Source organism: Mobula hypostoma, chromosome 4 (genome assembly GCF_963921235.1).
Source record: "Mobula hypostoma chromosome 4, sMobHyp1.1, whole genome shotgun sequence".
Lineage (NCBI taxonomy): Eukaryota > Metazoa > Chordata > Chondrichthyes > Myliobatiformes > Myliobatidae > Mobula > Mobula hypostoma.
In genome coordinates this window covers 73,856,917-73,871,635 of record NC_086100.1, presented here as the reverse complement: position 1 = coordinate 73,871,635, position 14,719 = coordinate 73,856,917, and the positions used below count along the sequence as shown (strand labels likewise).

Here is a 14,719-nt window from a genome sequence, read left to right as displayed (position 1 = left end):
TGAAATTTGAGAGTTTGTCACTACTTTAGCCTTAGGGTTAGAATTTAAAGTTTTAATCCAATTTATAAAAGATGTTCCTAACCCATATTTTTCTAATACTTTAAATAAAAAATCCCATTCTAATCTATCAAATGCTTTTTCTGCATCCAAGGCTACTACTATACTCTTCTCGTCCCTTTTTTGTGCCAAATGAATTATACTGAGTAGCTGGGTTACATTATCTGCCAATTGTCTATTTTTAATAAATCCTGTTTAATCCATATGTATTAATTTTGGTAAATATTTAGATAATCTATTCGATAAAATTTTTGCTATTATTTTATAATCCATATTCAATAAAGAAATAGGCCTGTATGATGTTGGTTTCGTAGAATCTCTCTTTTGGCAATACTATTACAATCGCTGTTGAAAAAGATTCTGGGAGTTTATGTATTTTTTCTGCTTGACGTATTAGTTCCATAAAGAGAGGAAATAATAAATCTTTAAATTTTTTTTATAAAATTCAGGTGGAAAACCATCTTCTTCTGGAGATTTATTACTCTGGAGTGATCCTAAAGCTTATTCAACTTCTTTTAATGTAAAAGGCATATCTAATCCCTTCTGTTCTTCCAAATTCAATTTTGGAAGAGATACTTGTGATAAAAACCTTTCAATCTCATTAACGTCATTTTGAGATTCTGATTGATATAATTCAGAATAGAAATTTTTAAAGGTTTCATTTATTTCAAGAGGTTTATAAGATATTTTATTTGCCCTTGTTCTAATTGCATTTATTGTTTTGGAAAAGCTTGTTCTGTTTTCAACTGCCAGGCAAGAATTTTCTGTGCTCTCTCACCTAACTCATAATACCTTTGTTTAGTTCTTATAATTGCTTTTTCCATTCTATATGTCTGAAGCGTATTATATTGTAACTTCTTATTGACAAGTTGCCTTCGTTTTTCTTCTGACATATATCTTTGAGATTCTTTTTCTAATTTTGTAATCTCTTTTTCCAATTGATCTAGTTCTGCCATATATTCTTTCTTAATTTTAGATGTATAACTTATTATCTGGCCCCTAAGATATGCTTTCATCGCATCCCATAATATAAATTTATCATCCATTGAATGAAAATTTGTATCCAAAAAAAATTGAATCTGCTTTTTCATAAAATCACAAAAATCTTGATGTTTTAATAATGTTGAATTAAATCTCCATCTATAAGACACTTCTTCCTTATCAGCCATTATTATTGTCATTAATAAAGGAGAATGATCTGATAATATTCTTGCTTTATATTCCATATTTTTCACTCTGTGTTGAATATGCATTGATAATAGAAAAAAATCTATCCTTGAGTAAGTTTTATGTCTATGAGAATAGAACGAATAGTCTCTTTCTTTAGGATTGATTCTTCTCCATATATCAAATCAAATTTAAATCTTTCATCAATGATAAAGTTAAATTTACTACCTTCGATTTTATAACAGCCTTGATTGATCTATCTAAGGCTGGGTCTAAGCAAAAATTAAAGTCTCCACCAATTAATATTTTTTCATGTGCATCCGCCAAATTCAAAAAAGCTTCTTGTATGAATTTTGTATCATTTTCGTTTGGTGCATAAATATTCATAAAAGTCCATAGTTCAGAAAAAAGTTGACAATGTATAATCACATATCTCTCCGCAGAATCAGTTATTACATTTTGTATTCTAATTGGTACGTTTTATTGAACAAAATTGCTACTCCCCTCGCTTTTGAATTAAATGAAGCCGCAACAACACTACCCACCCAATCTCTCTTTAGTTTCTGATGTTCTGTTTCTGTTAGGTGCGTTTCCTGTAAAAAAGCTAAATCTATCTTCATTTTTTTAATATGTGTTAAGATTCTTTTTCTTTTCACTGATCCATTAAGCCCGTTAACATTAAAACTCAAAAAATTCAATAAATTAGTCATTATTCTTAACAAAGTTACTCCAATCTAAAACATTACTTATCTTCACAACTCTCATAGTTCCTTGGGGAATCACTTTAAACTTCACCATGTTGCTATGTGTTTCCCTCCCAGCCCTCCAGGCAAAAAGAAAGGATACAAAAAAAGAAAAAACAAAATACCCCCCCACTAATGTTGTGAATGAAAAGATACACAGCACTACCCCCCTCCATTTTACGGGTCGTGGCTAAAGCCACGCTTGCACACATGATTAGCGTAGCAATTGGTCAGTGCTTCCTCCAGCTCCCCCGCAACAAAAAAAATTATATATATATAGACAAAATTAATGTTACTATTCCCAACTAATATTCCTCCAATTTTAACCTTCCTTACCCCACCTCATATAATTAATAATATATTTATACATTCATCCACCTTCAAAAATCCAACAAGTCCATTCTTTGACCCAATCTTCATCTTCAATCTATCTCGCTCCCCTGGATTTGTTCTTGTATCTGGTGAATATTCAGAGAATCTCGCACAAACTGCTCCACTTTCTGGTAGTCATCAAAAAATCTTTTTTCTCCACCAGGCAAAAAAATCTTCAAGGTTGCAGGATAACGCAATATAAATTGATAACCGTGATCCCAAAGGGTTTTTTTCACTGGATTAAATTTCTTCCTTCTCTTCAAAAGTTCATAACTTATATCAGGGTAGAAAAAAACTTTGTTCCCTTGAATCATCAATGGCCCTTTTCTATCCTTGGCAGCTCGAGCAGCTGCCTGTAGAATCCTTTCCTTGTCTTGAAATCTTAAGAATTTTATTAAAATCGATCGTGGATATTAGTCATCTTTTGGTTTTGGTCTTAGAGCTCTATGTGCCCGCTCAATTTCAATTGGTTGAACCTCCTCTTCCAATTACAAAACTTCCGGGATCCATCTTTGAAAAAATTCTATTGGTTTTTCTCCCTCCGTACCTTCTTTAAGACCAACAATTTTAATATTATTATGTCTACTGAAATTTTCCAACATGTCCACTTTCTCCAAGAGTCGATTTCTTTCCGAGTTCCAGACAAGAAGATCATTTTCTATTTTTTCCACTCTATCATTCATATGCCCCATTGCTCTTTCCATCTTCTGAAGCTTCTTATCCATTTTGTCCTGTCTTTCCATAGCTTTATTATAGCACATCTTCGTATCTCTAAGCTCTTCTCTTACTTTTCTTAGTTCAGCCGTTAATTGCAATATAGCCTCTCTTATGTTTCTATCATCTCCTTTACTTCCAATCGCTTCCAATTCTTCCTCCTCTTCTTCATCTGTGTTCTCTGCAGAATCCAATTCTGACTCTGAGTCATTTTCAATTGCTGTGGCTGTCGGTTTTTGTAGTTTGAGTTGTGTCGATTTGCACATGCGCTCTTCTTTGCGCATGCGCATTTCCGGCATCTTCGGAGAAACTGCTACCGCCGCCATTGCTCCCTGTTCTACCGAAGGAGATCCAACCTGAGTCCGAGGCTCCATCGTTGCAGTAGGCCCTTTTTTCTTCCCCTCTCGGGGCTGCTTCGCAACAGCAGACTTCTTTTGTTGCGGTTTAGGAGGCATATCGTAAAGTAGTCTTGCAAAGTTTATAAATAGTTTTCAGAAAGTATTCATTAACTTCGTTTTGTTTAAACGGTACTTTGCTGATTTTTTACGGGAGAGCTGGATTTACATGTCTCAGTCCCATGTCATCACGTGACGCCCCCCCCGCCTTACTTTCTCAGTAAGCCTTGCATGGGGTACCTTAACAAATGCCTTGCTAAAATCCATATACACTACATCTATGGCTCTACCTTCATCAATGTGTTTAGTCACATCCTCAAAAAATTCAATCCGGCTCGGAAGGCACAACCTGCCTTTCACAAAGCCATACTGACTATTTCCAATTATATTATGCCTCTCCAAATGTTAATAAATCCTGCCTCTCAGGATCTTCTTCATCAATTTACTAACCACTAAAGTAAGACTCACTGGTCTATAATTTCCTGGGCTATCCCTACTCCCTTTCTTGAATAAGAGAACAACACCTGCAATTCTCCAATCCTCCGGAACCTCTCTCATCCTCATTGATGATGCAAAGATCATTACCAGAGGCTCAGCAATCTCCTCCCTCGCTTCCCACAGTAACCTGGGGTACATCCCGTCTGGTCCCGGTGACTTATCCAATTTGATGCTTTCCAAAAGCTCCAGCACATCCTCTTCCTTAATATCTACATGCTCAAGCTTTTCAGTCCGCTGCAAGTCATCCCTACAATCGCCAAGATCCTTTTCTGTCGTGAATACTGAAGCAAAGTATTCAGTAAGAACATCTGTCATCTCCTGCGGTTCCATACACACTGTTCCACTGTCACACTTGATTGGTCCTATTCTATCACGTCTTATTATTTTGCTCTTCACATGCTTGTAAAATGTCTTGGTGTTTTCCTTAATCCTGTCTGCCAAGGCCTTCTCATGGCCCCTTCTGGCTCTCCTAATTTCACTCTTAAGCTCCTTCCTGCTTGCCTTATAATCTTCAAGATCTCTATCATTACCTAGTTTTTTGAACTTTTCGTAATCTCTTCTTTTCTTTTTGACTGGATTTACAATAGCCTTGTACACCACGGTTCCTGTACCCTACCATCCTTTCCCTGTCTCATTGGAATGTATCTACACAGAACCACACCCAAATATCCCCTGAACATTTGCTACATTTCTTCCATACATTCCCTGAGAACGTCTGTTTCCAAATATCGTGGATGCCATCAGAAACATCCCAGACCTTGGTACCTGGGAGGCAAACTACCATCCACATTTCTTTCCTGCATCCACAGAATCCCCTGTCTGATCCCGCTAACTATAGAGTCCCCTATCACTGCTGCCATCCTCTTCCTTTCCCTACCCTTCTGAGCCACAGGGCCAGACTCTGTGCCAGAGGCGCGACCACTGTTGCTTCCCCCATAGAATGGATTTGTAGAATCTTGTGTTGTTTCTGGTTTCTCTGTTGCATTTTCTGCTTTTACTGTCTTTGGTCTTCTATTATGGCTTTTTCTTGATAATTAACCACTATGTCCTGTATGGCCACAAGGAACCTCTGTTTCGATACATATGACAACCAGAACTTATCTCTTTATGAGAATTGCAAAGGTTCAGCACCCTCTAAGTGAAGAAATTGCTTCCCACCTTATCCACAGGAGATTTACCAGGATGCTGCCTAGATTAAAGATGCCTCACGAGGAAATGTTCATCAAGAAAGGTCTTTTCTGTTTGGAGTGAAGGAGGACAAGAGGTGACTTGATAGAGGAGTATATGATAAGAGGCATAGATAGAGTGGAGAGGCAGCACCTTTTTCCCAGGACAACATTGGCTAGTATGAGGGGGCATAATTGCAAGATGATTGGACGAAAGTATAGGGAGGATGTCAGAAGTAGATTTAGTAGAGAAGTATATGTGTAGAATGCAGTGCCAGAAATGGTGGTGGAAGTGGATATATTAAAGACGTTTATGAGACTCTTAGATAGGCACATAGATGAATGATAAATGAAGAAGTATGTGTGAGGGAGGAGTTAGAGTGATTTTGGAGTAGGCTAAAAAAATCGACGCAACATGTCCAGTACTGTGCTGTACTGTTCTATGTTCTGTTTTATATCAAGAGAGAGGATAGTTGTGAGTACATTGGAAGAATCTAATGCAGCAGTATGAACAAACTTTATTCATCATACTTACGTGCAAAATTATTTTGATTGCACAACTCTGTGATAGTTAGATCATTACTTGCATTACTGACTCTGTTCTTCACTATGCACCTGAATGTGTATTGTTTCCACTCATTCTCATGGTTCACCACCAGTTCCGGCCCATGTTCTGTTCTGTTGGTGCTTTCAGACAGGAATAGAATTTCCCAGTGGAATGTAACATTTGCTCTATTGGAGACAGAGCAGCTCAGAGTAATATTTGGAGATGGACATTTCCAAATTGGTGTTATCACCGGCTTCAAAACTGGTTCTGAAATGAGATAGTTGATAGAAGAATTATGCGATTGTCCTTTTACAAAAGATACAGCATAGTAATAAACCCTTTCCACCCAATGAGCCCACACCACCCATAATATGGACACCTGAATATAAATGACAATAAAATATAAAATAAATAAGTAGTTTGAAAGAGGAACAGTGAGATAATGTTCATGGGTTCATGGAAAGTTCAAAAATCTAATGGTGGGGGTGGGGGTGGGTAGAAGATGTTCTTTAATCATTAAGTGTAGGTTTTCAGGCTCCTGTAACTTCCCTCTGATGGTAGTAATGAGAAGAGAGCATGGCCTGGATGGGGAGTTCCTTAATGATGGATGCTCCTTCTTGAGACATTGCCTTCTGAAGTTCCTGGATGGTGGTGAGGGTTACGCCCTTGATGCAGCTGGCTAAGTCGACAAACCTTTGCAGGCCCTGTTGATCCTGTGCATTGGAGCTTCCATTCCAGGTGGTGATACAACCCAGTTAGAATGCTCTCCATGGTACATTTGTAGAAACTTGCTAGTGACTTTGGTGACACACCCATTCTCCCAAAGGTTCTAATGAAGTAAATCTACTGGCAAGCCTGCTTCATGATTGCATCAATATGTTGGGCTCAGGATAGATCCTCTGAGATGTCAACGCCCATGAACTTGAAACTGCTCATCCTTTCCACTGTTGGTCTCTTGATGTTCTCCTGACTTTCTTTTCTTGAAGCCCAGAATGAATTCCTTGGTCTTGCTAACTTTTAGTGTAAAGTTGTGTTACAACACCACTCAAACAGTTGATCAATCTCACATCTGGTTTTGCAATGTTCTGTCTAGTTTTTTTACAGCTGTGAGGACCAACTTTGAGCAGGAAAATTTTACATGGCCTGAAAACTGTGTGGCACTTTAAATGGATTCATGTGTATGAATTTCTTGCACAGAATGCATAGAAACATTAATTTTAATTGCTAACATAATGCTATCAATTACCAAATTGACTATATCAGAGTTGGACTTCTTTTGTGCATTGAGCTTCATTCTTGCTTTGCACTCTTTTGGAGTTCCAGTTAACGTGAAAAATTCCATATATTTTCTGGTTGCATAATTTGCTATCCGCATCCACAGGAATTATCTGATTAAAACATTGTTTGAAATAATCTAACTTACATTCTTCCTATTTTTTTTTCACAACTGAATTCAACCCCAGCTTTCACTTCTGCACAAAATGGTGCATATGATATCGCCAGTATATTGATATGTAAAAATATTGCCTTTTTTATTTTTAGATTTTGATACAAAGATGATATTTCAGTATCTACAAGTTGCAAATGCCATTCTACCTTAAATTTTGTACAAGCTTTGTTCTTTAAAGCATCTAACTCTTCTACTTTTCTTTTCGACATCTTTAGGATACTCATAATAATGTTTTTGAAACAATTAACAAGGTAAGTTGAAAATATAATTTTAATGAAATAACCACACACAAATAATTTTTAGAATGAAATCTTGTTCTAACAATTTTGATTTTTTGAAATATTACTTACTGAAGACATCACAGTATATAATTTTTCACACAAACCATTACTCAAAACATAAGTAAACAATTGCAGGCAGTCTAGACAACTGACAGGCACAATGAAAAAGTAAGATGTTTTGACTAGACGGTGTTAAATTCCTCAACACATTAATTACAGAGTATTTCACAATTATATCAACATAGATTTCAAAATTAAATTAGAATAAATTCAAAATTACATTACCATTTTGTAAAAGAAAGTTCCAACTGTGGCAACAAAGGCTATGTGCGTAGAAGCATTTCGGTTACTGTGCAGCTTAGAGGAAACAATGCCTGTATGGCTCCTCATCGACATCTGAGATTCTGCCGACAACAGTAGTGAACAGCGAGAGGAGAGAGAGCAGTGCACTGCCCGTGCGCAGCCCTCCGGTGAAAAATGATATCGTATCTGTTCAATAGGGGCCATGGACAATTCTGATCTGATGGAGACGGATGTGAAAGCACAGAGGAACATCTGGAGAAATTTCTGAAATGCTCGTTCACTGCTGTCGTTACTGCATGGTCGCGAATCTTCCGGAGGGAAGGCCTCAAAATCTCTGGCTTTGCCTGTTGTTGGTGACTGAGATTGAGGTCAAATTGTTTGGACAGAGATGGCGCTTAGTACTCTGTGTCGGAGAGCTGATTCGGAGGCTCGAAGTTTTCGGATGACTCAAAGACTGATTGTGGCCAGGGAGAGTTTTTCTTCCTTCTCCTGTCTGCGGAGATGTGGGACATTTGAGAGACTTTGAACTTTTTACTGTGCTCATGGACTTCTTCAGCAAGGTATGGTATTGTTGCACTGTTGTAACTATATGTTATAATTATGTGGTTTTGTCAGTTTTTTCAGCCTTGGTCTGTCCTGTGTTTTGTGATATCACACCGGAGGAAATACTGTATCGTTTCTAAATGACAATAAAAGAGGACTGCGTGTCTTAATCTAATTGGCAAATTTATAGATGTTTGAGCTGTGCCTAGCCACACTGTCATAAGTACTGAGACAGTAGAGCAATATTTTATGCCAAGCAACCCATATGTCTTCTTCACCACTCATTTCACCTGTACTGCCACTTTCAGGGATCTGTGGACTTCTACTCCAAAGTTGCTTTGTTCATCAAACTCCCTGAGGTTCTACAACCACTGGATATATCCTATCCATTTAGATCTTCCAAAATTCATCACTTTACACATCAGAATTAAATTCCATCTGCTGTTGCTCAATTCAAGTTTCTAACTGAAATATTATGCTTCTTCCGTTATGTCATCATAAGACAATCGAGGCAAGGCTGCGCAAGCATGTGGACGTCAGCAAGTTAGAACAGCGAGACGAGTTTAAAAGATGTCAGCTTTATAAACGGGCATATGGTAAAGGGAGACAGTGTAGGAGGGCTTTTTCTCAACGGGGCTTTGGTGATAATGGGTCAGGGTGAGGTCAGTTACTTGCTAATGTTCTGTACTGGTTGCAGATGTGGGAAGTCTGGGGGACTTATAGCCTCCCGGATAGCCATATCTGCGCTAGGTGCATCGAGCTGCAGATCCTTAGGGACTGGGTTAGGGAACTGGAGATGCAGCTCGATCTTTTGTCTGGTCAGGGAAAGTGAGGAGGTGATAGAGAGGAGCTATAGGCAAGTAGTCACACTGTGGCCTCAGGAGACATAATTGGTTTACGTCAGGGAAGGGCAAGAGTCAGATACTAGAGAGTACACCTGTGGCTGTCCCCCTTAACAACAAGTACTTCTGTTTGAGTATTGTTGGGGGGGGGGGAAATGGCCCAACTGGGTGAAGCAACAGAGGCCACTTTTCTGGCTCAGAAGGGTAGGGAAAGGAAGAGGATGGCAGCAGTGATAGGGCACTCTACGGTTAGAGGGTCAGACAGGCGATTCTGTGGACATAGGAAAGAAACACGGATGGTAGTTTGCCTCTCAGGTGCCAGGGTCTGGGATGTTTCTGATTGTGTCCACGATATCCTGCAGTGGGAAGGAGAACAGCCAGAGGTCGAGGTACATATTGGTACAAACGACATAGGTAGGAAAAGGGAGGAGGTCCTGAAAACACACTACAGGGAGTTAGAAAGGAAGTTGAGAAGCAGGACCTCAAAGGTAGTAATTTCAGGATTACTGCCTGTGCCATGTGACTGAGTTTAGGAATAGAGAGAGGTGGAGGATAAATGTGTGGCTGAGGGATTGGAGCAGGGGGCAGAGATTCAGATTTCTGGATCATGGGGACCTCTTTTGGGGCAGGTATGACATGTACAAAAAGGACAGATTCCAAGGGGGACCAATATCCTGGCAGGGAGGTTTGCTGAGGCTGTTGGGGAAAAATATAAACTAAATTGCTGGGTAGTGGGAACCAAACTGAAGAGATGGAGGAAGGGGTGGTTGGCTCATAAATAAAGAAAGCTTGTAGACAGTGCAAAAGGGAGGATAGGCAGGTTATAGAGAAGGGATGCGCTCAGATTGATGGTTTGAGTATTATGAACAAAGCGGATGAGGTTAAAGCGTGGATCAGTACTTGGAACTATGATATTGTGGCCATTACAGAGACTTGGATGGCTCAGGGGCAGGAATGGTTACTGAGAGTGCCAGGCTGTAGATGTTTCAGAAAGACTGGGAGGGAGGCAAGAGGTGGATGTATGGCACTGTTGATCAGAGATAGTGTCACGGCTGCAGAAAAGGAGAAAGTCTTGGAGGGATTGTCTACTGAGTCTCTGTGGGTGGGAGTTAGGAACAGGAAAGGGTCAATAACCCTACTGGGTGTTTTTTATAGACCATCCAATAGTAACAGGGACATTGAGGAGCTGATAGGGAGACAGATTCAGGAAAGGTGTAATAATAACAGGGTTGTCGTGGTGAGAGATTTTAATTTCCCAAATATCAATTGGCATCTTGTTAGTGCAAGTGGTGTAGATGGAGTGGAGTTTCTTAGGTGTGTTCAGGAAGGTTTCCTGACACAATATGTAGATAAGCCTACAAGAGGAGAGTCTGTACTTGATCTGGTATTGGGAAATGAACCTGGTCAGGTGTCAGATCTCTCAGTGGGAGAGCATTTTGGAGACAGTGATCCAACTCTATCTCCTTTACCATAGCATTGGAGAAGGACAGGAACAGACAAGTTAGGAAAGAGTTTAATTGGAGTAAGTGGAAATATCAGGCTATCAGGCAGGAATTTGGAAGCATAAATTGGAAACAGATGTTCTCAGGGAAATGTACGGCAGAAATGTGGCAAATCTTCAGGGGATAATTGCAAGGAGTTCTGCCTAGGCACGTTCAAATGACAGGGAAAGATTGGTAGGGTACAGGAACCGGGATGTACAAAGGCTGTTGAAAATTTAGTCAAGAAGAAAAGAAAAGCTTATGAAAGGTTTAAAAAAAAAACTAGGAAATGATAGAGATCTAGAAGATTAAAAGGGTAGCAGGAAGGAGCTTATGAATGAAATTAGGAGAGCCAGAAGGGGCCATGAGAAGGCCTTGACGGGCAGGATTAAGGAAATCCCCAAGGCATTCTGCAAATGTGTGAAGAGCAATAGGATAAGACGTGAGAGAATAGGACCAATCAAGTGTGACAATGGAGAAGTGTGTATGGAACTGGAGGATGGAAGTTGATGGAAAAGATCCTGAGAGGCTGGATTTATGAACATTTGGAGAGGTATAATATGATTAGGAATAGTCAGCATGACTTTGTCAAAGGCAGGTCGTGCCTTACAAGACTGAATGAATTTTTTGAGGATGTGACTAAACACGTTGATGAAGGTAGAGCAGTAGATGTAGTGTATATGGATTTCAGCAAGGCATTTGATAAGGTACCACATGCAAGGCTTATTAAAAAAGTAAGGAGGAATGGTATCCAAGGGGACCTTGCTTTGTGGATCCAGAACTGCCTTGCCCACAGAAGGCAAAGAGTGGTTGTAGACGGGTCATATTCTGTATGGAGGTCAGTGACCAGTGGTTTGGCTCAGGGATCTGTTCTGGGATTCCTGCTCTTTGTGATTCTTATAAATGACTTGGATGAGGAAGTGCAGGGATGGGTTAGTAAATTTGCTGATGACACAAAGGTTAGGGGTGTTGTGGATAGTGTGAAGGGCTGTCAGAAGTTACAGCAGGTCATCAATAGCATGCAAAAATGGGCTGAGAAGTGGCAGATGGAGTACAACCCAGATAAGTGTGATGTGGTTCATTTTGGGAGGTCAAATATAATGGCAGAATATTGTTTTAATGGTAAGACTCTTGGCAGTGTAGAGGATCAGAGGGATCTTGGGGTCCAAGTGCATAGGACGGTCAAAGCAGCTGTGCGGGTTGACTCTGTGGTTAAGGAGGCATACAGTGTAGTGGCCTTCATTAATTGTGGAATTGAATTTAGGAGCCAAGAGGTAATGTTGCAGCTATATAGGGCCCTGGTCAGACCCCACTTGGAGTACTGTGCTCAGTTCTGGTAGTCTCACTACAGGAAGGGTGTGGAAACCATAGGAAGGGTGCAGAGGAGATTTACAAGGATGTTGCCTGGATTGGGGAGCATGCCTCATGAGAATAGGTTGAGTGATCTTGGCCTTTTCTCCTTGGACTGACGGAGGATGAGAGGTGACCTGACAGAGGTGTATAAGATGATGAGAGGCATTATTCATGTGGATAGTTAGAGGGTTTTTCCCAGGGCTGAAATGACTAACACAAGAGGGCACAGTTTTCAGGTGCTTGGAAGTAGGTACAGAGGAGATGTTAAGGGTAAGTTTTTTTACGCAGAGAGTAGTGAGTGCATGGAATGGGCTGCCGGCTGCGGTGGTGGAGGTGGATTTGATAGGGTCTTTTTAGAGACTCCTGGATAGGCACATGCAGCTTAGAAAAATAGAGGGCTATGGGTAACCCTAGATAATTTCTAAAGTAAGGACATGTTCGGTACAGCAGTGTGGGCCAAAGGGCCTGAATTGTGCTGTAGGTTTCTATGTTTTAATCCAGTTCACTGCTGTGGTGCTCCTCCTTTGGCTGACATGTGGTAGGCTCCAGAGATGCAAGCGACAAAGTATAAGTGATTAACATGAATTACAACTGTGTTTCCCTGTACCCTTGTTCCAAAAATTTTTTGGTTGTAATGAACCTTAGTCATATACACAGAGATCAGTGTTCAGTGTTGGGCTAAAGCCATATCTGTTCCTCATGAATTCATTTTACAAATAAGGAATCTTGTTCATTCAGTACCCAATTGTAGTTTAAAAAAGATTAGGCAAGGACAGGGACAAGGTAAAGGAGCATCAGTGAACTCAGAGGTCAAATTGCTTACTGTCCTTAATTTCCTAAATACCTACATTCTCTTTTCTTTATGAATGTTCTTTATGCTGAACTGCTGATCGATCTGCCTGCACACTACCTGTATTATCGCTGGAGGCCACAGATAATGACATATTTACCATCATGTCAGAATGGACAGGTTCAACATTATAATATTTGTACCTCTTAGTGAGCAGCTTCTCTCAGAGGCAATGACAAATGCTGGACCTTTGTCACTGGATCATGATGAGAAGAGGGCTTTTTTACTCTCTGTAGCGACTCAAGGATGAAGTCCAGATGTGAGGAAAAAAAAAGTAGGAGTTTGGTTCAGATTAGCTGGATTTGAGGATGGCCAGCAGTCTGGAACACTGATGGCTGGGACTGCCACATGCCCAGGGGGAGGGAGTTGGTGATGGAGAGATAAAGGTTAGTTGAGGGGTCAGATCTTGGTGAAGGAAAGCACTGAAGAGTGGGTTAGTGACTTAGAGTTGGAGATAGGAAATTAATAGAGAGAATGTTCAAATGGAGAGAAAGTGTTATGGAGGATGATAGTACAAAGAGGGAAGGCAAGGATTTGGGAATGGGGTGTCACAATGGTGGGGCATTTGGAGCAAATGTGGACCCAAATGCAAGACACATCTTGTGAGGTTAATTAGATTGAGTTTGTTGTTTGATACCTGGAGAGCGAAGCAGGAATAACGAACTGGACGAGGACTCTGGACTACGACGAGGCTGGGACTAGGTCTGGGCTAGGACTCAGAATTGGATCCCAAAGCTAGAGGAGACATGAAGAGGCTAGGGTATGGACTCTGAGCCAGAGACTGGGCAAGGACCCAGTACCTGGGTCTTGCCCCGGGCTCGGACCCCAGAACTAGGCAAGGACATGACATGGTCTAGGGAGAGGAGGAACATGGGAACACAGAGCCTCGGTCTCAGAAGAGCAGGTACATGGAACCATGGACACATACACGGAACACAAAGTCGGGACCCCTCCTTGGGTACAGGACATAGGGCCGGGACTCATGACCCCCCGCAGGGCAATGGCAAGACGGCCTGACTTACCCTACGGAGGCGAGGACAAGACCAACATGAAAGAACACCAGACAGGACCCATCTAGCTCTGGCGATAAAACTAAACTGAAGTGCAGGCAAGGGCTGCAGACAAGGGCTAGAGGCGAGAGGGGCAGAGAAAGGATTCAGACAGAGGGGTAGGGCAGGAATCACAGACCACCGGGGCCTGGACTTGACTCGGTGCTTGGATGCCGCCGGGGCTGGGACTTGACTCATAGAACAGCACAGTACAGGCCCTTCGGCCCACAATGTTGTGCCAACCCTCAAACCCTGCCTCCCGTATAAGCCCCCACCTTAGGTTCGTCCATATACCTGTCTAGTAGTCTCTTAAACTTCACTAGTGTATCTGCCTCCACCACTGACTCAGGTAGTGTATTCCACGCACCAACCACTGAGTGAAAAAACCTTCCTCTAATATTCCCCTTGAACTTCCCTCCCCTTACCTTAAAGCCATGTCCTCTTGTATTGAGCAATGGTGCCCTGGGGAAGAGGCGCTGGCTATCCACTCTATCCATTCCTCTTATTATCTTGTACACCTCTATCATGTCTCCTCTCATCCTCCTCCTCTCCAAAGAGTAAAGCCCTAGCTCCCTTAATCTGATCATAATGCTTACCCTCTAAACCTGGCAGCATCCTGGTAAATCTCCTCTGCACCCTTTCCAATGCTTCCACATCCTTCCTATAGTGAGGTGACCAGAACTGGACACAGTACTCCAAGTGTGGCCTAACCAGAGTTTTATAGAGCTGCACCATTATATCGCGACTCTTAAACTCTATCCCTCGACTTATGAAAGCTAACACCCCATAAGCTTTCTTAACTACCCTATCCACCTGTGAGGCAACTTTCAGGGATCTGTGGACATGTACCCCGAGATCCCTCTGCTCCTCCACACTACCAAGTATCCTGCCATTTACTTTGTACTTTG

The 14,719-nt window shown here is 41.1% G+C and overlaps 1 protein-coding gene across 7 annotated transcripts in view; it reads right to left on the bottom strand.

Moving 5' to 3' along the window:
- Nucleotides 1-14,719, bottom strand: part of LOC134345398 (uncharacterized) — a 44,221-nt gene that overhangs the window by 13,748 nt on the left and 15,754 nt on the right. For all 7 annotated transcript variants that reach the window (XM_063046006.1, XM_063046000.1, XM_063045999.1 and 4 more), the window contains one exon: nucleotides 5,648-5,926. In XM_063046006.1, the coding sequence (XP_062902076.1) occupies nucleotides 5,648-5,926 (279 nt within the window). The remainder of the gene's footprint in view (nucleotides 1-5,647; nucleotides 5,927-14,719) is intronic.